We start from the raw sequence: 23,804 nt of genomic DNA, 5'->3' as shown, positions 1-23,804 counted from the left end.
ATGTTGTGCAAGGAGTCCTAGGTCCAGAATAAATCGTTGTTTGGTTTTAGAATGTCCATTTCTTCTGTCGAATTAGCAACTTTGGCTAGCCATGTGGCGCGAACATGCCCATCAACTCTTGGCGCTTGGAACGAAAAATTCCAAAATTCCCAATAAACTTCGAATAAACTGGTCAAACTCGGTTGAAAATCCTACTTTATGATGTTCTTCTCATATGTATCCAATAAAATGAGAGCCGGAGCAATTCTTGGTGTATACCGAACGCTTTTCAGAAGACAATGTGGGGCTCCCTCGCGCGCTGTCAAACTGACAAAAGGGCAGACCTGTCACTCCAAAAGCTCTTATTCGGCCTCAGATCAAGCTAGACACCCCATTCAACCTTCCACTGCCTGTTGACATCTAGTGGAAGGCGTATGAAGTGCATACAGATCCAAAAATAAAAGCCAGTTGAATAGGCAGGCCCTGACACAGAGCCTCGTTTTCAGATTTTTCACTTCCTGTATGGAAGTTTGCTGCCAAATGAGATCTGTTTTACTCACAGATATAATTCAAACCGTTTTAGAAACTTGAGAAACTATTTCTATCCAATAGTAATAATAATATGCATATTGTATGATCTAGAACTGAGTACAATGCCGTTTAATTTGGGCACGATTTTTTCCAAAGTGAAAACAGCGCCCCCCTATTCACAAGAAGTTTTAACAGTTCATGAGGGTTACCTAATCTCACACGAAGTTTTGGAAAGATGTGACTTTTTTAACCCTTCGAAACGGCCCCTATGCCCCCAATTAAGGCACTTCCGGTTGGCACAGGAAGCTAAAAGTAAACATATATCCTCATTGGGGTAGGCTTTTACAGAATCCTGCGTTTTAAGTCTTTACATTAAGAACTGACTTATTTACAGAGGGTTGAATGAGTGTGTGTCATTTCAGAAAATCACAGAAATCACGTAGCGCTCCGAAACCCACCTTAACGGATTCGTCTGAACACGCCGCAACTGGATCTAACTTAAAAAAAAAAAAAAAACATTTCTTTCACCATCACCAATTGTACATTGGATGATTTCTCGTAAATTACGATAGATAAATGGCTTTTTCTGACACCGTAGGTTCATGTACTTTGACGTGAAGCTCTATTGTCGTTTTTGACCTTTAATCCCAGAAAAATTGCCTTAACTTCTCTAGGATATGTGGGACGCTAACGTTCCACTTGGCCAAAAGCCAGTAAAAATGCAGACCGCCAAATTCAAATATATTACTATAAAAATGAAACTTTCTGAAATCACACATGAAAGACACCAAATTAAAGCTACACTTGTTGTGAATCCAGGCAACATGTCTGATTTCAAAAAGGATTTACGGCGAAAGCACACCAAACGATTATTTTAAGTAAGTAGATGGCATCAGAAAAACAGCCATTTTTCCAGCCAAAGAGAGGATTAACAAAAAGCAGAAATAGATTAAATGAATCACTAACCATTGATGATCTTCATGTTACACAATATATGTATGTTTTGTTCGGTAAAGTTCATATTTATATCCAAAAATCTGAGTTTAGGCGGGATGCTACTGTCTCACTTGGCAAAAAGCCCGAGAAAATGCAGAGCGCCAAATTCAAATTAATTACTATAAAATCTAACTTTCATTAAATCACACATGAAAGTTACCAAATTAAAGCTACACTTGTTGTGAATCCAGCCAACATGTCAGAATTCAAATAGGCTTTTCGGCGAAAGCAAACGATGCTATTATCTGAGGATAGTACAATAGTAAACAAAGAGATACGCATATTTCAACCCTGCAGGCGCGACACAAAACGCAGAAATATAAATATAATTCATGCCTTACCTTTGACGAGCTTCTGTTGTATGTCCCATAAACATCACAAATGGTCCTTTTGTTCGATTAATTCCGTCGATATATATCCAAAATGTCAATTTATTTGGCGCGTTTGATCCAGAAAAACACAGCTTCCAAATTGCTCAAACGCAACTACAAAATATCTCAAAGGTTACCTGTAAACTTTGCCAAAAAATGTCAAACTACTTTTGTAATACAACTTTAGGTATTTTTTAACATTAATAATCGATAAAATTGAAGACGGGATGATCTGTGTTCAATACAGGATTAAAACCAACTATATCCAGCTTTCTGCTCACGCGCTTCTATCTAACAGGACACTTAATGTGACTCTCGTTCAAGATGGCCGTACTTCTTCATTACACAAAGGAATAACCTCAACCAATTTCTCAAGACTGTTGACATCCAGTGGAAGCGGTAGGATCTGCAAGCAGGTCAATTAGAAATCTGGTTTCCCAATGAAAAATCATTGAAAAGAGTGACCTCAAAAAAAATCTGAATGGTTTGTCCTCGGGGTTTCGCCTGCTAAATAAGTTCTGTTATACTCACAGACATGATTCAAACAGTTTTAGAAAATTCAGTGTGTTTTCTATCCAAATCTACTAATAATATGCATATCTTATCTTCTGGGGATGAGTAGCTGGCAGTTGAATTTGGCTATGCTTTTCATCCAAACGTGAAAATGCTGCCCCCTATCCTAGAGAATTTAACTCAAAAAGCACTTCGGCCTCGATGCCATCTTGTTTCTGGGTAAACAGCCCATTAGGTCAAACCCGTGCCCACCGAGTTTCGTCTTCAAGGTCTTTTCCGTTTAGGAGAAATGGCCATGTCAAATTGGTGATGTTTTGTACATTTGCAATAAGAAGCCATCTGGTGGAATTCATCAGGACAGCGGGAAAATTACCAAAATTTGCAAATTTTATTAAACGGAAACCAAATGTCCGAGAGACTTTATTTGATGACTTCCCGGAAGATCTGGCCCTGGGGCATGGCCCGAGGCCGTCGGCAAATTTTAAAAACATTTGCGGACGTCTAGTAAGGGACCGTACATTTGCAATATGGAGTTTCTCATCAATCATACAGCAAATGCCAAATGCGTCCCTTATGTATGTAAGCCTACTTTTCAGTTAACTTTTTAGGGATAGGGGGCAGCATTTTAACTTTGGATAAATAGTGTGCCCAGAGTGAACTGCCTCCTACTCTGTCCAAGATGCTAATACATGCATATTATTATTACTATTGGATATAAAACACTCTGAAGTTTCTAAAACTGTTTGATGTCTGTGAGTATAACAGAACTCATATGGCAGGCAAAAACCTGAGAAAAAATCCAAACAGGAAGTGAGAATTCTGAGGCTTGTCGATTTTCAACTCATAGCCTATTGAAATCCCAGTGGGATTTGGATCTGTTTGCACTTCCTACGCCTTCCACTAGATGTCAACAGTCTGTAGAACGTTGAATGAAGCTTCTACTGTGATGTGGGGCTGGATTGTAGCTGTTTGAGTCAGTGGTCTGGCAGAGTGCCAGGTCCTGGTCACGCGCATTCCAAACGATAACGTCTTGCTTTCCATAACTTCTAGAGACACAAAGAAATTCTCCGGTTGGAACGTTAGATTGATTCTCTACTTAGTTTGACCAGTTTATTCGACCTGTTATATAACTTTTTGAAGTTTTTGTCCGAGTTCGCCTGCATCTGCACTAAACATGCTAGCAAAAGTAGCTACTTAGACATAATCGAACAAAACAACGATTTATTGTGGAACCTGGGAGTGCATTCTGATGAAGATTATCAAAGGTAAGGGAATATTTATGATGTAATTTCGTATTTCTGTTGACTCCAACATGGCGGAGAAATGTTGTTATTTTTGAGCGCCGTCTCAGATCTTTGCATGGTGTGCTTTTTCCGTAAAGTGTTTTTGAAATCTGACACAGCGGTTGCATTAAGAACAAGTGTATCTTTAATTCTATGTAAAACATGTATCTTTCATCAAAGTTTATGATGAGTATTTCTGTTATTTGATGTGGCTCTCTGCAATTTCACCAGATATTTTGGAGGCATTTCTGAACATGGCGCCAATGTAAACTAAGATTTTTTGATATAAATATGCACATTATCGAACAAAACATACATGTATTGTGTAACATGATGTCCTATGAGTGTCATCTGATGAAGATCATCAAAGGTTAGGGATTAATTTTATCTCTATTTGCTTTTTGTGACTCCTCTCTTTGGCTGGGAAAATGGCTTTCCATTTTGTGTTTTTTGGATTTGGCAGTGATCTAACATAATCATATGTTGTGTTTTCGCTGTAAAACATTTTTTTTAAATCGGACACGATGGGTAGATTAACAATATGGTTATCTTTCATTTGCTGTATTGGACTTGTTAATGTGTGAAAGTTACATATTTCTAAAAAAGTATTTTTGAATTTCCCGCGCTGCCTTTTCAGCAGAATGTTGTCAGGGGTTCTGCTAGCGGAACGTGTGTCCTAGAAAGGTTAACATCTACTTGAGGAGGTTTTGGGGAAAGTATCTCTGTTAACCAGAGGTCGACCGATTAATCGGGCCGATTTCAAGTTTTCGTAACAATCGGAAATCGGTATTTTTGGGCGCCGATTATTTTCTTTTTCTTTTTTACACCTTTATTTAATCTTTATTTAACTAGGCAAGTCAGTTAAGAACACATTCTTATTTTCAATGACGGCCTAGGAACGTTCTGCCTCGACAGATTTTTAACCTTGTCAGCTCGGGAAATCAAATCTTGCAACCTTACGGTTAACTAGTCCAATGCTCTAACACCTGATTACATTGCACTCCACGAGGAGCCTGCCTGTTAGCGAATGCAGTAAGCTAAGGTAAGTTGCTAGCTAGCATTAAACTTATCTTATAAAAAACAATCAATCAATGACTGTCATTGCTCCAATGTGTACTTAACCATAAACATCAATGCCTTTCTTAAAATCAATACACAAGTATATATTTTTAAACCTGCATATTTAGCTAAAAGAAATCCAGGTTAGCAGGCAATATTAACCAGGTGAAATTGTGTCATTTCTCTTGCGTTCATTGCACGCAGTGTCAGGGTATATGCAACAGTTTGGGCCGCRTGGCTCTMRGKYKWKWWKTMRSKSAYWWTTWRYRYWWWWTYWSARAACATTGAAGGTTGTGCAATGTAACAGGAATATTTKGACTCATGGATGCCACCCGTTAGATAAAATACGGAACGGAATAAACGTTTTGTTTTCGAGGTGATAGTTTCCGGATTAGTCAAAGGTATATGGTTTAGAGCGAAATAGTCGACGCGTTATAATTCCTGTAATAACTTGCGGCTGAACTTGAAAGGGGTTCCTTCGTTATTTTACCATTCATGTCTTCCATAGAGAATGTCTTGATCTACTTCAAATAAGGTCTGTGTTTCGTGCAGGCTTAAACCGCCTCGACGTTTTGATACCCGTGTAAATCTCACTAGGATAAGGTAACGTTTGTCAATATATTTTCATAAATCCACTCTACAAAATTTTTTATCTTCGCTTATATTTAGCCAATATTGATCAGAGTTACCTTGTCCTATGGATATCTACACAGTTATAAAATTGGCACGGTGCTGTAAGCCTACACGAAACACAGACCTTATTTTAAGTGAAACTAAAAATATCCTATGGAATAAATGAAGGAACCACTTTTCAGATTTTGCTAGAATGTGTCATGGGAATTATGACTCGCACTTTGGTCGTCAATTCTTATCATGCCCATTATTAAAATAGGATTTCCTGCATATAAAAATGACAGTTTTTGTTTTCAACATTCATCACAGGTATCTTAAACTCTATTTTTATTGTCTCCTAAGCAGACTCTTCAGTATCATTGTCACTTCAGAGCTGTGTGTGTGTGTGTATTTATGTATTATATTAAGTTAAAATAAAAGTGTTCATTGTTCATTCAGTATTGTTGCAATTGTCATTATTACAAAAATGTGTGTGTGTGTGTGTGTGTGTGTGTATGATATATATATATATATATATATAAACTTTTTTTTTTATAAATCGGCCGATTTAATCGGTATCGGCTTTTTTGTCCTCCAATAATCGGTATCGGCGTTGAAAAATCAGTCGGTCGACCTCTACTGTCAACCCACAAAACGGTTATCACAACAACTGGCTACACACGGAGTGATAGACAGACGGGCAGTATTGCTGGAAATGAATTGGTAGATAGTGTTAGGTTTGGCTTTTTAACCAGGGGTGGAATAATGTAAATGTTGCATTGATTGGATAGTAGTTGGGAGCTTGCGGTGTCTGATACTTGTGAGATTTGTTTGACAGTTTTCAGTGGAAAACATGAAACATTTTATTAACTTCAGAATTGTTTGGCGAGTTACTGGTAGCTCACAATTGCCCTGTTGGAGACCCCTGCCCTAGGCTACGTGAATAAAAAGAGAATTGAGCCCCAAAAAATAAACCTGCAGGATGAATTAAGTTATAAGGCCTCTGATTTCATTTTGTCAGTTCTACTAGCTAATCTGAGAAATGTTTTCATTACATAACATTTGAGGACGTCACTAAAGGGCATATGTATTTTCACAATCTAACCACAAAGTAATTTTTTAGGTCATATACACATGGCGTACACCGTGCAATTAAATGCTTACTTGCATGTTCAACTCTCGACAATGCAGCAACAATACAAAATGTAAGTAGCTAAGTGAATATAAAGAGTAATACAAATAAAAGCTATAAATAATTTTATCAATGTAATAATGGGAAGTTTATTTTTATTTACAAATAACAGACATCAGCCAAGCATGTTTAGTCCCCCCAGACCTCTCTGATTCAGAGGGGTTGGGTTAAATGTGGAATTATTAGGGTTAATAATTAGGGTTAATATCAAGTTGTAGTAAGGTTTAGCTTCAGTCCACAGGGGGGCACTGTCACTCAGAAGATATGTGCTTCTGTCAGAAACTTTTATCTCTTCGGTCTCAGCTAGCCAGCCAGTAGCTACCGAAGTGGCTAGCCAGCCAAGCTAGCTACAGAAACGAAACACATCAAATACACTCGCTTTAAATAAGCACTTAATCTAATATCATGACCTATATCAACATCCTTAGCTTGCCCGTTCACTAAATGTACTGTTGAATAACTCTGACACCGAATAGCTTAAGGATGCTGAGTGCTAATGCTAGTTTATTAGCATTAGCCGACCCTTATGCTAAGGGAGACTAGCTAGTTTGCTACCACCAACCCTGCACAAACCTGTGGCTAACTCTGCTGCTGCACTTTGAGTTTCTGGCTGTTCTGCCCTCTCCACCTCATTCACTGCTGCCTGCTCGTGCTCAACCTGCTCGCTTATTTTGCCTCTCCTTCGAAAGATGTTCCAAATATCCATATTTGCTCTGTGATATACTACAGACTCTGAGTGACGAGCGTTTTGCTGAGTGATGACATTTAACCGGTGCTGTGAGGGAGGGGTCAAGGGACGTGACTGGTCCACTGCGTTGTGAAATCCTGACCAATCACAGCAGCTACTGAGTCATTCCGGTGGCTTCATGCAGTGCCTACTACTGGGTTTACACTAGTTAAGAGCCACAAAGTCAAACTCGATTTTTGGTCTTAATTCAAGGTCCGGCATAAGGTTAGCGGTGCGATGAGGTTCGGGTTAGGTTTTGTAGATAATTTGTAGAAATTAGTGGGGTTTAGCCATAATACTTTGGCTGTGTGAACTAGTGACTACCCTACTACTGCCTAGCACAGTATTGTTTATTTTTGTCATAAAAATGTTTAAGTAAACTTTTGTTTTAATACTGCGTAAAATATGTGATATGTTATGAAGATGCCTTATCAGACCATTTAAAAAAAATAATACATTTGTCCAAAAGGTTCAGGGGTGACGCCAATGGCCCAAAGGTCAAAGTTTACCTTAACATTCCAGAAATGTGTACTCCGGATAGCTGTGAATCTTAACTTTGTAATGATTTTAAAGGGTGTGCTTGAGCAGTAACTTGTTGTATACTGACATTGTTTGTCATAGGGTAAAATGTATGGGATGGAGTGATGAAAGAGTGAATACGTAGAGAAAGCTCACATTGCTATCACACATTTTCCAACTCTTAAGGACACAGACCTTCAAGAAAATCCCTGAGACATCGTCATCCCAAGTGAGCCCGATGGCCCAAATTCGGGGGTCTTACTTATGGACTAATAACCCTGCATATAATAGAGTATCAGTCATTTCAACCTTATGAAGTGTACACCTTGATTTCTGTGTCCAGATGAAAAAAGATTGGTCATTTCCCAGATTTTTCCCTGGCTGTGTTCGATAGTATCAAATCTGGGATTTTGGGTGGGGGGTTGACTGGTGGCCCATTCACAACGTGGCTACGGTTCCGGATTTCCTGGAACCCGTATGTCATTGCTAAAGATTCCTGCTTATGTGCTGGATTTTTTTAACGTAGCTGCCCACTCCACTACCGCTTATTTTATGTCGCTGCTTTGCCTCTGCTTTTGTCTGGTGCAGCCTACAAACTTCGACATGCTGTATACAAAAGATATGATCGACATGTTCGAACAGGCACTATAGTGTAATTTAGATGAAACAGTAGTTGGTGTCTGTCCAGAATGACTGGGTTTATCACCACTTCAGGGCACTGCTACGGCGTGCCGTAGAGGGCGGCTTGAGAACATTCAAAACAATGGCATGACTTGATGGAGGAGAAACCTATGAAAAGCAAACATGTCTGTTGTAACAGTAGGGTATTACAAGCATAAGCTCCATTTTGATTTAATTGTATTTTTTTCAGGAGGTGAGTTAGGCTACATGCCGCACACAAAAGACATGAACGACATGTTCGTACAAAGTTTGTCGTCGTAACAGTATTGCAAACACAAACCGGCAGTCAAGCAATTTCATGTTCTTCTTAGCTACTGAGTTACAGTATATGGAGACAATTCCATTGCCACAACGCAAAACTCAAGTGTGGAGTTACATGCAGCTACCTAGGCAGCATATTAAACACAAGCAAGACGCAGACAGGGAATCCAATTAGAGATTTGTTGTTTTTTCATCATTGCACACATTGGCTAAGCAGGAGGCAGACAGTCGTGGTGTTTTCAGGAACTCTGGGCTAGTGGCCACGATATTGCAGCAACTATAAATATTAGCCAACATCTCAGAAAATATGGATTGATTTTGCTCCAATGCAACGTGTAGGGACTACGTACGTCCTGCTTGTGCAACTGCAATGTCCATTACGACAGGTTTAAAAAAAAAAAAACGTTTTTATGTGCGTTCAAATCGCTGCATGGTTTTTATTTCAGCTGTTCAGAAATACCAGGCAGAGACTAGCTACATCATCGTGATTCAGAAGGGGGTCCGTAAAGAGAAACGTGAAGGGATGGGGAGTGTAAGAAGCAACTACTTAAACAAATATTTTGCATAAAATTAACACATGCGCCAAATGTGATCCGGATCCTTAACTTTGAGAAAGAGAGACCCAGAGGGGCGGGTGGAGGCGGAGCGGGGCAGAACTCAGTTTTTGCAGCCACAGCCAAACAATAATGAAAGTTATTTATGATGCAAGGTGATTTGTAGATCAGTCTGCCGCAATGTTGAAGAAGCCCATTGATCCATCAACTAAGTATTGTTGTTTCCTTCCTGTCTTGTGTGCAGAAACCCAACCTGATCCTCAATGTGGACGGCTTCATCGGTGTGGCCTTTGTGGACCTACTTAGGATGTGCGGTGGATTCACACGGTAAGAGAACGTTTCTCTTTTATATCTTGCATGGGGCCAAATCTTTCCTAAAGGAATGTGTGCAGAACGTGAACTTAGGCACAAATCATGCATTCATTGATGTCAATTTGAGATTGCTGTTAAAATTTGAGCTACTCAAAATTGGACTCTTCCCTGAGTGTTAATCACTTGTAGAAAAGCAAACTGTTGTGTGTAGGTCTAATGGAGGTTTGTCCTATCATACACATAGAAAGATATAAAGTGGCTGTGTACTAATATGCACATTATATTTTCCCAACACGTTTCAGAGAAGACTGTAATAGTGACTTAGCAGTTGCAGTCTGGTAAGTGTATGTGTTCTGCGTTACAGAGACGAAGCTGACGAGTTTGTGGAGATTGGTGCACTGAACGGGATCTTTGTGCTGGGCAGGAGTATGGGCTTCATCGGTGAGTCCCATTGGCTTATATCGGTGTCTTTCAACATTAAACCCACCTCATATAAAATCTGGTTCGAATACTCACGTTTTTGAAATTCTTGTGGTACGCTTGGTTTAGCTCTCCTGGCAAGCAGCATGTGGGCTTTTTAGTCCATTACATTCCAGGCCAAATTCAGCTCACCACGTATTTCAAATACTTGGGAAAATGAATTCAACCCAGGTCTGCAGTATATGCTGAATTTCACTCATCAGTTTAACACTAGTTTGAATGTCCAGTTAACTGAAAAACACTGAGGATCACCTACACTAACAAATTGGTGTAGATTTAGTTAGCTACTGTAATTTTATTTTCCAGTAAAGTACTATATTACCTGTTTGGGTGTATATTTACAAAAGCATACTGTGAATTATGGTGCATTGTGAGAAAATGCTGTGGGCGGGGAAATAATCTCTGCCTCATGAACGTATTTTGAGGCATCCCTTGTAAGAGGATGTATTTGTTGCACATATTAGTGAGAAGGCTGTACCCCACAAAATACAGTGCCATACAGTGCCATTTTTGCGTTCCAAAAACCTTGTCCTGTAAATCTACAGTAACTTACTGGCTACTGTGCTGACAGTAATGCACTGTAAATTCTAGAAATACAGCATTTTGCTTTAGTCAGGTGTTACAGTAATATGCTGTACATTTGTGTTTTAGTAAAGGTCCTGTAAATCTACAATAAGTTATTGACTTTGCTGCCAGTATTTTACTGTTGAAATTACAGGATACTGGATTGATGAATTAATGGGTCTGTCCAGCATGGCGGTGCATAGGGAAAGGGCTACATTTACATTTTGGTCATTTAGCAGACGCTCTTATCCAAAGCGACCTAGAGCCAGTGCATTCAACTTCAGGTACCTAGGTAAGGCAACCAAATCAAATGTTATTGGTCACCAATTTCTAATGCGAGTGTAGCGAAATGCTTGTGCTTCTTATTCCAACAATGCAGTAATATCTAACATTCACAACAACTACCTTGTAAACATTAATAAAGTGGTGTTCTTTAAAGTGGCTAGTGATACCTTTATTAAGTCCATATATTAGTGGCCAGAGATTTGAGTCTGTATGTTGGCAGCAGCCTCTATGTTAGTGATGGCTGTTTAACAGTCTGATGGCCTTGAGATAGAAGCTGTTTTTCAGTCTCTCGGTCCCAGCTTTGATGCACCTGTACTGACCTTCTGGATGATAGCGGGGTGAAAAGGCAGTGGCTCGGGTGGTTGACCTTGATGATCTTTTTGGCCTTCCTGTGACATTGGGTGGTGTAGGTGTCCTGGAGGGAAGTTTGCCCCCGGTGATCTGTTGTGCAGACCGCACTAGCCTCTGGAGAGACTTGCGGTTGAGGGCAGTGCAGTTATTATACCTTAATTTCAACAAGGAACACAGACTGAGACCAAGGTCTCTTTTACAGCTCGGCCCTGCGTATAGTTGCCGTACCAGGCAGTGATACAACCCGACAGGATGCTCTCGATTGTGCATCTGTAAAAGTTTGTGTTTTTAGGTGACTAGACAAATTTGTTGCGCCTTCTTCACCACGTTGTCTGTGTGGGTGGACCATTTCAGTTTGTCTGTGACGTGTACGACGAACTTAACTTTCCACATTTTCCACTACTGTCCCGTCGATGTGGATGGGGGGTGCTCCCTCTGCTGTTTCCTGAAGTCCACAATCATCTCCTTTTGTTGACGTTGAGTGAGGTTATTTTCCTGACACCACACTCGGAGGGCCCTCCCCACCTCCCTGTAGGCTGTCTCATCGTGGTTGGTAATCAAGCCTACCACTGTAGTGTCGTCTGCAAACTTGATGATTTGAGTTGGAAGCGTGCATGGCCACACAGTTATGGGTAAACAGGGAGTACAGGAGAGGGCTGAGAATGTACCCTTGGCCCCCAGTGTTGAGGAGCAGCGGGGTGGAGATGTTTCCTACGTTCACCACATGGGGGCAGCCCGTCAGGAAGTCCAAGACCCAGCCAGATGGTCTGCGCATGCTCTGAGGACGCGGCTAGGGATGCCGTCTGGGCCGGCAGCCTTGCGAGGGTTAACACGTTTAAATGTTTTACTCACATTGGCCATGGAGAAGGAGAGCCCACAGGCTTTGGTAGTGGGCCGTGTCAGTGGCACTGTATTGTCCTCAAAGCAGCAAAGAAGTTTTTTTATTTGTCTGGGAGCAAGACGTTGGTGTCCGCGACGGGGCTGGTTTTCTTTTTGTAATCTGTGATTGACTGTAGACCCTGCCAAATACGGTCATGTTTCCAGTTACCTTGCCGTGATTAAAAGCGGTGGTTCGCTCTTTCAGTTTTGCGCGAATGCTGCCATCAATCCACGGTTTCTGAGTCAGCGTATCTACATCAATGTTATTGTCTGAGGCTATCCGGAACATGTCCACGTGATCGAAGCAATCTTGAAGCGTGGAATCCGATTGGTCAGACCAGCATTGGATAGACCTGAGCACGGGCGTTTCCTGTTTTAGTTTCTGTCTATAGGCTGGGAATAACAAAATGGAGTCGTGGTCAGATTTGCCAAAGGCAGGGCGGGGGTGGGCTTTGTATGCATCGCGGAAGTTAGTGTAGCAATGATCCAGAATGCTACCAGCTTGTGTCGCGCATTCGATATGCTGATAGAATTTAACTTCTAGTTGGTCCCAATCCCGGATCCGGGAGCACCCTCATCAGTAAAAAAGCTTCATCAGTAAAAAAGCTGACTAGCATAGCCTAGCATAGCGCCACAAGTAAATACTAGCATCTAAATATCATGAAATCACAAGTCCAAGACACCAGATGAAAGATACACATCTTGTGAATCCAGCCATCATTTCTGATTTTTAAAATGTTTTACAGGGAAGACACTATGTATTTCTATTAGCTAACCACGATAGCAAAAGACACAACTTTTTTTTCTCCACCATTTTTTTACTGCATAGGTAGCTATCACAAATTCGACCAAATAAAGATATAAATAGTCACTAACCAAGAAACAACTTCATCAGATGACAGTCTGATAACATATTTTTGTATAGCATATGTTTTGTTTGAAAAATGTGCATATTTCAGGTATAAATCATAGTTTTACATTGCAGCCACCATCACAACTCTCACCAAAGCAACTAGAATAACTACAGAGAGCAACGTGAATTACCTAAATACTCATCATAAAACATTTATGAAAAATACACAGTGTACAGCAAATGAAAGACAAAGATCTTGTGAATCCAGCCAATATTTCAGATTTTTTAAGTGTTTTACAGCGAAACACAAAATAGCATTATATTAGCTTACTACATAAGCCAACCACACAGCAGCATTGATTCATGCACGTTAGCGATAGCGAATAAACCAGCAAAAGATATAAAATTTTTCACTGACCTCAAAACTTCATCAGATGACAGTCCTATAACATCATATTACACAATACATATATGGTTTGTTCGAAAATTTGCATATTTAGCGGCACAAATCGTGGTTATACAATGAGAATAGTAGCCAAGCTGCAAACAAATGTCGGGAGAAATCTTGGGAGAGGCACCTAATCTAATCAATAACTAATCATAAACTTCACAAAAAAATACAGGTTGGACAGCAAATGAAAAATACATTAGTTCTTAATGCAACCGCTGTGTTAGATTTTTAAAATTAATGTTACTACGACATACAGCGTGCGTTAAAGCGAGACCGCACCGAAATTAATGGCGGAATAATAGTTTAACATTTTTCAACAGAACAACGAATCAACATCATAAATAGTTCTTACTATTTGATGAGCTTCCATCAGAATCTTGTGCAAGTTGTCCTTTGTCCAGAAGAATCGTTGCTCAGTTGTAGATTGTCGTCTTCAACTTTGGAATTAGCAGCAAACATTAGCCATGTGGCGAAGACGTGTCCAACTCACTATAACGCAGCACAAATGAAATACCGAAAATCGCAATATACTGATATAACTCGGTTTAAAATAACTATATTATGATGTTTTTAACACCTATATCGAATAAAATCAGAGCCGGATATATCTAACGCCTATAACGAGAGCTTTTCAGAATGCAATCCTGAGGTCTGTCTTGCGTCATGACGAACGTTGAAAAGACTGCACACCCGGTTCCAAGAGCTTTTATACGGCCTCAGATCTACCTAGACACKCCATTCCAATTCTCACTGCTTACTGACATCTAGGGGAAGGCGTATGCAGTGCATGTAGACCCATAGATTACATGCAAATMAATAAACTGACCCTGGAACAGAGCCCCCGATTTCAGATTTCTCACTTCCTGACAGGAAGTTTGCTGCAAAATGAGTTCTGTTTTACTCACAGATATAATTCAAACGGTTTTAGAAACTAGAGTGTTTTCTATCCAATAGTAATAATAATATGCATATTGTACGAGCAAGAATTGAGTACGAGGCAGTTTAATTTGGGAACGAATTTTTACAAAGTGAAAACAGCGCCCCCCTATTGAGAAAAGGTTATTAAGAAGTCTTGTTCTCACGTTAGCTTTGTTAAAATCCCCAGTTACAATAAATGCCGCCTCGAGATGTATGGTTTCCAGTTTACATAGAGTCCAGTGAAGTTCTTTCAGGGCCGACGGGGTATCTGCTTGGAGGGATATATGCGACTGACTATAATCGAAGAGAATGCGATCGGCATTTGATTGTAAGGAATTCTAGTTCAGGTGAACAAGATTACTTAAGTTTCTATATGTTGTAGTGATTACACCATGAGTCATTAATCATAAGGCATACACCCCCGCCCTTCACTATATCACAGTAATACTAAGTTATAAGGTGTAGTTAAATAAGGTCTAGTTAATCAATCACTTTCTCTACTTCCCATCCTAGGTCATTACCTGGACCAGAAGAGGCTAAAACAGGGCCTGTACCGCCACCCATGGGACGACATCTCCTATGTGCTTCCTGAACACATGTCAATGTAACTGATGACAGCGAGTCGGCACCTCTGGATGTCAACACTCGGATATGACGGGAAACGTTTTCGCCTTTCCATCACTACAACAACCGCTGCCTTTGTGCAGGGTGAATCCAGAGGTGGGGAAAAAGGTGGAGGGACATGGGGGAAGAAGGGAGCGTAAGTTTTATTCATAGGTCACTGAAAAAAAGGGGAATCATTTCATGTTATGAGTTCAAGATATAAGTTATTCAATCGTTAACAAAAAAAGGAGCCGAACCAATGCAAGCTGCAGCTGTGGTCACACTAGGTTGATTAGGATATGAATGACCCTATGGTGGTTTTCCCAGTCACCGGTACACAAATGGGATAGTGGCGCACACTTATTTTTGACCATGCCACCTGGTTAGTTGAGTGATTGGGTCATCGCCTACTCACTTATAATTTATGTTCATATCTCTTACTAAACTCGCAAACAATTAACATTTGGTTGAGCTGTATAATAGGGCTTTCCCTGCTTTAGGCCTCTAGGGTGTGTACTGTTGAAAGTAAGCATGCTTTCTGGGTGACTTGGTAATTCACATAACATGAACACTAGCTTGCCTATGGAGAAGTAGTCTTAGTCGGTAAACCTGCATCCCTCAATGGAGTGTAAAAGCCTTGAACGATCCACTGTCAAGTACATTACAAAACCAAAGTATTGTTTGAGTAATATTAGATTTTATGTACACATTTAATCTAGTTTCCGACCTTAATCCCTTTCCCAAGTTGTGTAGCCTATTATGGTGTGTACTCTGTGGCTGTTCATGATAAGGGGGCATGGTTTAACTAGCTGAGTGTCTATTTGCCACTGCCTTTTTGGTATTTTTTTTGTTTGATATTTTATTAGGATCCCCATTATCTGTTGCAAAAGCAGCAGCTACTCTTCCTGATGTCCTTTCTCATCCCCTCTGTCATTGGACGAAACGATCATGTTAACTTTAATATTTTCCTTCCTTTACATTTCAAGAAATTACAAATGATACAAGGGTGGTGTTTGTTAAAAATTTGTTATTTTAAAATGTTTCAAAATAAAGGAAAAGGGAATAACCCCTGTAAAAGTAGGACTGTTTAATTGCTTTAAAATGTGAGTCTTAAACGCATCTTTTGCGAGGGACCATGAAGGCAGTGTATTTTATCTGGGAAAATAGTGTCTGATTTGCACGTATGACTAGACTACTGCTACCAAGGACCTGGCCTGTGTGGCGCCATTTTTCTTTATGACCTCAATGTTCTGTGACAGGCATGTTTGTTCTCTCTTTGTTTTACTCCATTTTATTTAAATGTGAATTAAATATGCTTCTTAGTTTATTAAATATATGCCCAGAATGGTTATATTGTAGTTTAATAAAACAAAGAATGTCTAACTTTTCATTGTGGCTATTTATTATCACTAAGTGATGCATGTAGCAGCTGTCAGTGTTCTCTTATTTTTTTCAAAGGTGGGGGTCGACACAACAAATAGATGTGAAGGATATAGTATCATCCAAATATATTCTCAAATAGCATATAGTTTAACTGAGCATATACAGACAGGGGAGAAATTATTTTGTGTGGGAATATACAGTGGCAAGAAAAAGTATGTGAACCCTTTGGAATTACCTGCATTTCTGCATAATTTGATCTGGTCTTCATCTTCACAACAACAGACAAACAGTCTGCTTAAACTAAAAACACAAACAATTATACGTTTTCATGTCTTTATTGAACACACCATGTAAACATTCAGTGTCGAGTGGAAAAAGTATGTGAGCCCTTGGATTTAATAACTGGTTAACCCTCCTTTGGCATCAATAACCAAATGTTTTCTGTAGTTGCGGATCAGACCTTCACAACGGTCAGGAGGAATTTTGGACCATTCATCTTTACCAAACTATTTCAGTTCAACAATATTTTTAGGATGTCTGGTGTGAACCGCTCTCGGAGTCATGTCACAGCATTTTATATCGGGTTGAAGTCAGGACTCTCACTGGGCCACTCCAGAAGGTGTATTTTCTTCTGTTGAAGCCATTCTGTTGTTGATTTACTTCTGTCTTTTGGGTCATTGTCCTGTTGCATCACCCAACTTCTGTTGCGCTTCAATTGGCAGACGGATAGCTTTACATTCTCCTGCGAAATGTCTTGATAAACTTGAATTCATTTTTCCGTCAATGATAGCAAGCTGTCCGGGCCTTGAGGCAACAAAGCAGCCACAAACCATGATGCTCCCTCCACCATACTTTACAGTTGGGATGTTTTGATGTTGGTGTCCTGTGCCTCTTTCTCCACACAGTGTTGTGTGCTCCTTCCAAACAACTGTAGTTTCATTTTGCCAGAAGCGCTGTGGAACATCAAGGGGCTCTTTTGCGAACTTCAGACGTGCAGCAATGGTTTTTTTGGATAGCAGTGGCTTCTTCCATGGTGTCCTCCCATGAACACCATTCTTGTTTAGTGTTTTACGTGTCGTAGACTCGTCAACAGAGATCTTAGCATGTTCCAGAGATTTCTGTATGTCTTTAGCTGACACTAGGATTCTTCTTAACCTCATTGAGTATTCTGCACTGTGCTCTTGCAGTGCTCTTTGCAGGATGCCCACTCTTTGGGAGAGTAACAACAGTGCTGAACTTTCTCCATTTATAGACAATTTGTCTTACTGTGGACTGATGAACATCAAGGCTTTTAGAGATACTTTTTTAAACCTTTCCAGCTTTATGCAAGTCAACAATTCTTATCTGAGATCTCTTTTGTTCGAGGCATGGTTCACATAAGGCAATGCTTCTTGTGAATAGCAAACTCAACAAAAAAAAAGACAAGGCAACTCGAACCAACATCTCCGATCTTGTCTCATTGATTGGACTCCAGGTTAGCCGACCCCTGACTCCAATTAGCTTTTGGAAAAGTCACATACTTTTTCCAACCTACACTGTGAATGTTTAAATGTATTAATATAGACAAGAAAAATAGTTGTGACTTAGATGAAGATCAGATCAAATTTACAAATTTATGTGGAAATCCAGGTAATTCCAAAGGGTTCACATACCTTTTCTTGCAACTGTATATATTTTTTTTAAGTGGGCCCTGAACAGAAATACAAATTCCCACAGGGGGAAAAGTGCATACTGCGGTGAAAGATTAATTCCGAAAGCCACGATCAGGTGATAGTGCAGATCAAGCGGCCACTATCGTCTAGGATTGATCTGCCCAACAAATACACTCGTGTCCCGTGTGGAACAGATCGATAAAGCATCCTCCATTCAGGCTTCATTTCCCTCATTAACTAGCCTTAATGGTGGACGGTTGTTGGAAAATTTGACATATACAGTGCATTCGGAAAGTATTCAGACACCTTAACTTTTTCCACATTTAGTTGCGTGACAGCCTTATTCTAAAATTAATTAAATAGTTTTTTCCCTCATCAATCTACCCATAATAACAAAGCAAAAACAGGTTTTTAGAAATGTTTGCAAATGTATAAAATATAGTATTCATACCCTTTACTCGGTGCTTTGTTGATACACCTTTGGAAGCGATTAAAGCCTTGGGTCTTCTTTGGTATGACGCTACAAGCTTGGCACACCTGTATTTGGGGACTTTTTCCCATTCTTCTCTGCAGAACCTCAAGCTCTGTCAGGTTGGATGGGGATCGTCGCAGCACAGCTATTTTCAGGTCTCTCCAGAGATGTTAGATTGCGTTCAACTCCGGGCTCTGGCTGAGCCACTCAAGGACATTCAGAGACTTGTCCCGAAGCCACTCCTGTGTTATCTTGGCTGTGTGCTTAGGGTCGTTTTCCTGTTAAAAAGTGAACCTTCACCCCAGTCAGAGAGAATCTTGTTTCTCATGGTCTGAGAGTCCTTTAGGTGCCTTTTGACAAACTTCAAGCGGGCTGTTGTGCCTTTTGCTGAGAAGTGGCTTCCGTCTGGCGACTACCATAAAGGCCTGATTTTTGAGTGCTGCTGAGATGGTTGTCCTTCTGGAAGGTTGCCCCATCTCCACAGAGGAACTCTGGAGCTTTGTCAGAGTTACCATCAGGTTCTTGGTCTGACCAAGGCCGTTCTCCCCAGATTGCTCAGTTTGGCTGTGCAGGCAGCTCTAGGAAGAGTCTTGGTGGTTCCAAACTTCTTCCATTTAAGAATGATGGAGACCACTGTGTTTTTCGGGACTTTAAATGCTGCAGAAATGTTTTGGTACCCTTCCCCAGACCTGTGCCTTGACACAATCCTGTCTCGGAGCTCTACGAACAATTCCTTCGACCTCATGGCTGGTTTTTGCTCTGACATGCACTGTCAACTTTAGAACCTTGTATAGACAGGTGTGTGCCTTTCCAAATCATGTCCAATCAATTGAATTGACCACAGGGGGACTCCAAGTTGTATAAACATCTCAAGGATGATCAATGGAAACAGGATGCACCTGAGCTAAATTTCGAGTCTCCTTGCAAATACTTACCTAAATATGGTATTTCTGTTCAATTTTTTTTCTTCAATTAAACACATGAATTTGCAAAAATTATGGGGCGTTGTGTGTAGATTGATAAGAAAAATAATTTAATACATTTTAGAATAAGCCTGTAATGTAACATGGAAAAACTAAAGGGGTCAGCACTGTATGTCTACTGTTTTAATTTAGGATGTTGCACACCAAAAATACATAAATGGTGGTGGAAAACCGTCCGTGGCCGGGAGTCCCATAGGACAGCGCACAATATGGTGCAGCGTCGTCCGGGTTAGGGGAGAGTTTGGCCGGTGGAGTTTTACTTGGCTCATCGCGCTCTAGCGAATCCTTGTGGCGGCCCGGGTCACCAGTTGAGCGGTGTTTCCTGACACATTGGTACGGCTGGCTTCCGGGTTAAGCCCGGCGGGTGTTAAGGATCGCGGTTAGGCGGGTCATGTTTCGGAGGACGCATGACCCCACCTTTGTCTCTCCTGAGCCCGTTGGGGAGTTGCAGCGATGAGACATCCAAAAAGGTGGTAAAATACAACCCCAAAAATTATATGGTTCTACTACCGTAATACAGATAGATAGTTATGTTCATATTTATTTAGACTGAAGAGACCAGACGTCATATCCTAGTTAGTGTCAATGATTAAAACATGGCGTCCAAAGTCACTGTGGTGGGACGTGAACAATATAAGTGATAAGCAATCGGTGGTTCACCTTCAATATAAAAGTCCCCCATTTGAAACTGATGCACACGGATGAAAATAGTGGAATCCTGACACAATTGTACTAGATAATTCTCAACCTCACTACATTTGAACATAGGTTTACAGTACAGCAATTTATCATAGAGGTAGTGGGAACATCATTATCATCATTGTCCAGCTCGCTTACCCATTCCCCAAACTACCTTGAGTCACTATGAGGGATCTCCATCAGCAGCCGGGTGTGGGTCGCTGCGTGTCCAGACAGAAAGTGAGTAAGGGGACAGTTAAAATCAGCGAGGGGGATACATGTTTGAGGATTCTTGCATTGGAATTTTACTGAACAAAAAACATGAGCTGAAATAAAAGATCCCTGAAATTATTCATATGCACAAAAAGCATATTTCTCAAATGTTGTGCACAAATTTGTTTACATCCCTGTTAGTGAGCGTTTCTCCTTTGCCAAGATAATCCATCAACCTGGCAGATGTGGCATATCAAGAAGCTGATTTAAACAGATAATCATTACACAGTGCTGGGGACAAAAGGCCACTCAACATTTTTTTATTTTGTCACACAACACAATGTCTGAAGTTTTGAGGGAGCGTGCAATTGGCATGTTGATAACAGCAATGTCCACCAGAGCTGCTGCCAGAGAATTGAATGTTAATTTTTCTACCATACGATGCATCCAACGTCGTTTTAGAGAATTTGGCAGTACGTCCAACCAGCCTCAAAACCGTAGATAACGTGTAACCACACTAGCCCAGGTCCTCTACATCCGGCTTCTTCGCATTGGGATCATGAGACCAGCCACCCGGACAGCTGATGAAACTGAGTATTTTTGTCCTATTTGTGGGGAAAAACTCATTCTGATTGGCTGGGCCAAGCTCTCCAGTGAGTGGGCCTATGCCCTCTCAGTCCCACCCATGGCTGCGCCCTTGCCCAGTCATGTGAAATCCATATATTAGGACTCGTTTTACTGTGGATTTAGATACTTTTGTACCTGTTTCCTCCAGTATCTTCACAAGGTCCTTTGCTGTTGTTCTGGGATTGATTTGCACTTTTCGCACCATAGTACGTTCATCTCTAGGAGACAGAAGGCTGCGTGGTCCCATGGTGTTTATACTTGCGTACTATTGCTTGTACAGATGAACGTGGTACCTTCAAGCGTTTGGAAATTGCTCCCAATGATGAACCAGACTTGTCTACAATTTGTTTTCTGAGGTCTTGGCTGATTTCTTCTGATTTTCCCATGATGTCAAGCAAAGAGACACTGAGTTTGAAGATAGGCCTTGAAATACATCCACAGGTACACCTCCAATTGACTCAAATGATGTCAATTAGCCTATCAGAAGCTTCTAACGCCATGACATCATTTTCTGGAATTTTCCAAACTGTTTAAAGGCACAGTCATCTCACTGCAGCCGACATGAGTAACACATTTAAACGTGTTAACCCTCGCAAGGCTGCAGGCCCAGACGGCATCCCCAGCCGCGTCCTCAGAGCATGCGCAGACCAGCTGGCTGGTGTGTTTARGGACATATTCAATCAATCCTTATCCCAGTCTGCTGTTCCCACATGCTTCAAGAGGGCCACCATTGTTCCTGTTCCCAAGAAAGCTAAGGTAACTGAGCGAAACGACTACCGCCCCGTAGCACTCACTTCCGTCATCATGAAGTGCTTTGAGAGACTAGTCAAGGACCATATCACCTCCACCCTACCTGACACCCTAGACCCACTCCAATTTGCTGTTCATCGACTACAGCTCAGCATTTAACACCATAGTACCCTGGGTCTCGACCCCGCCCTGTGCAACTGGGTACTGGACTTCCTGACGGGCCGCCCCCAGGTGGTGAGGATAGGTAACATCTCCACCCCGCTGATCCTCAACACTGGGGCCCCACAAGGGTGCGTTCTGAGCCGTCTCCTGTACTCCCTGTTCACCCACGACTGCGTGGCCATMCACGCCTCCAACTCAATCATCAAGTTTGCGGACGACACTACAGTGGTAGGCTTGATTACCGACAACGACGAGACGGCCTATGGGGAGGAGGTGAGGGCCCTCGGAGTGTGGTGTCAGGAAAATAACCTCGCACTCAACGTCAACAAAAAACAAAGGAGATGATTGTGGACTTCAGGAAACAGCAGAGGGAGCACCCCCCTATCCACATCGACGGGACAGTAGTGGAGAGGGTGGTAAGTTTTAAGTTCCTCGGCGTACACATCACGGACAAACTGAATTGGTCCACCCACACAGACAGCGTTGTGAAGAAGGCGCAGCAGCGCCTCTTCAACCTCAGGAGGCTGAAGAAATTCGGCTTGTCCCCAAAAGCACTCACAAACTTCTACAGATGCACAATCGAGAGCATCCTGTCGGGCTGTATCACAGCAAAGAGACCTGCTCCGACTCTGTCATCAGTTAGACAGCCAAGATCATGGATAGTCAAAAACGGAAAGGGTGCCTATAAATGTAGAAAGAGCACATTCTACATTGTCACCCCATCAAAACGTCACATTTTTGGGCTGGCTAAAACCATGATTTGGTCAAACAGTAAAGTGCATTATCCTCATGATTCTTGTAATGAAAGTGTCTGCCCTGCCCCTGTGCCCTCGCTGGGGCCTGCTGCTGTGATGAGCGAGCCACTCTCCTCTCCCCTATGAGTTAAAGAGAAAAATGCGTTCTGATCGTATAACATTTCAAAATGCAATTGCGGGAAAATTATCATAGTAGTTAATTATTAAACTATCATTGTAAATTGCGCACACATTGATGTCAAGATATGCACCTACCCCAATGCTCTGTTGGTGATGAATGCAGGAGCAGATTTTAAGATCAGGACAAGACATCTTTTTGAGTGAATGACACAGTTGAAGTCGGAAGTTTACATACACTCAGATTGGAGTCATTAAAGCCCGTTTTAAATTCTACAAATTTCTTGTTAACAAACTATAGTTTTGGCAAGTCGGTTAGGACATCTACTTTCTGCATGACAAGTCATTTTTCCAACAACTGTTTACAGACAGATTATTTCACTTATAATTCACTATCACAATGGGTCAGAAGTTTACAAATCACATTTTATTTGTCACATACACATGGTTAGCAGATGTTAATGCGAGTGTAGCGAAATGCTTGTGCTTCTAGTTCTGACAATGCAGTAATAACCAACAAGTGATCTAACCTAACAATTCCACAACTACTACCTTATACACACAAGTGTAAAGGGATAAAGAATATGTACATAAAAATATATGAATAAGTGATGGTACAGAACGGCATAGGCAAGATGCAGTAGATGGTATCGAGTACAGTATACACATATGAGATGAGTAATGTAGGGTATGTAAACATAAAAGTGGCATAGTTTAAAGTGGCTAGTGATATATGTATTACATAAAGATGGCAAGATGCAGTAGATGATATAGAGTACAGTATATACATATACATTATATTAAGTGGCATTGTTTAAAGTGGCTAGTGATACATTTTTGATCAGATGCCCTTTATTAAAATTGCTGGAGTTGAGTCAGTATGTTGCAGCGGCCACTAAATGTTGGTGGTGGCTGTTTAACAGTCTGATGGCTTGAGATAGAAGCTGTTTTTCAGTCTCTCGGTCCCTGCTTTGATGCACCTGTACTGACCTCGCCTTCTGGATGATAGCGGGTGTAACAGGCAGTGGCTCGGGTGGT

The 23,804-nt window shown here is 41.0% G+C and overlaps 1 protein-coding gene across 2 annotated transcripts in view; it reads left to right on the top strand.

Moving 5' to 3' along the window:
* The window catches only part of LOC111967637 (ATP-citrate synthase), a 107,072-nt gene extending 90,710 nt beyond the window's left edge, over positions 1 to 16,362 (top strand). For both annotated transcript variants that reach the window (XR_011480330.1, XM_023992830.2), the window contains 3 exons: positions 9,523 to 9,605; positions 9,955 to 10,031; positions 14,885 to 16,362. Coding sequence is in view for 1 of the 2 variants with exons in the window: in XM_023992830.2 (XP_023848598.1) it covers positions 9,523 to 9,605; positions 9,955 to 10,031; positions 14,885 to 14,979 (255 nt within the window). In the remaining variant the exon portion in view is untranslated. The remainder of the gene's footprint in view (positions 1 to 9,522; positions 9,606 to 9,954; positions 10,032 to 14,884) is intronic.
* The last annotated feature ends 7,442 nt before the right edge of the window (positions 16,363 to 23,804 follow it).

Source organism: Salvelinus sp. IW2-2015, linkage group LG8 (genome assembly GCF_002910315.2).
Source record: "Salvelinus sp. IW2-2015 linkage group LG8, ASM291031v2, whole genome shotgun sequence".
Taxonomy (NCBI): domain Eukaryota; kingdom Metazoa; phylum Chordata; class Actinopteri; order Salmoniformes; family Salmonidae; genus Salvelinus; species Salvelinus sp. IW2-2015.
Note: the sequence above shows the minus strand (reverse complement) of the source record. Positions and strands in the feature narration are given on the sequence as shown.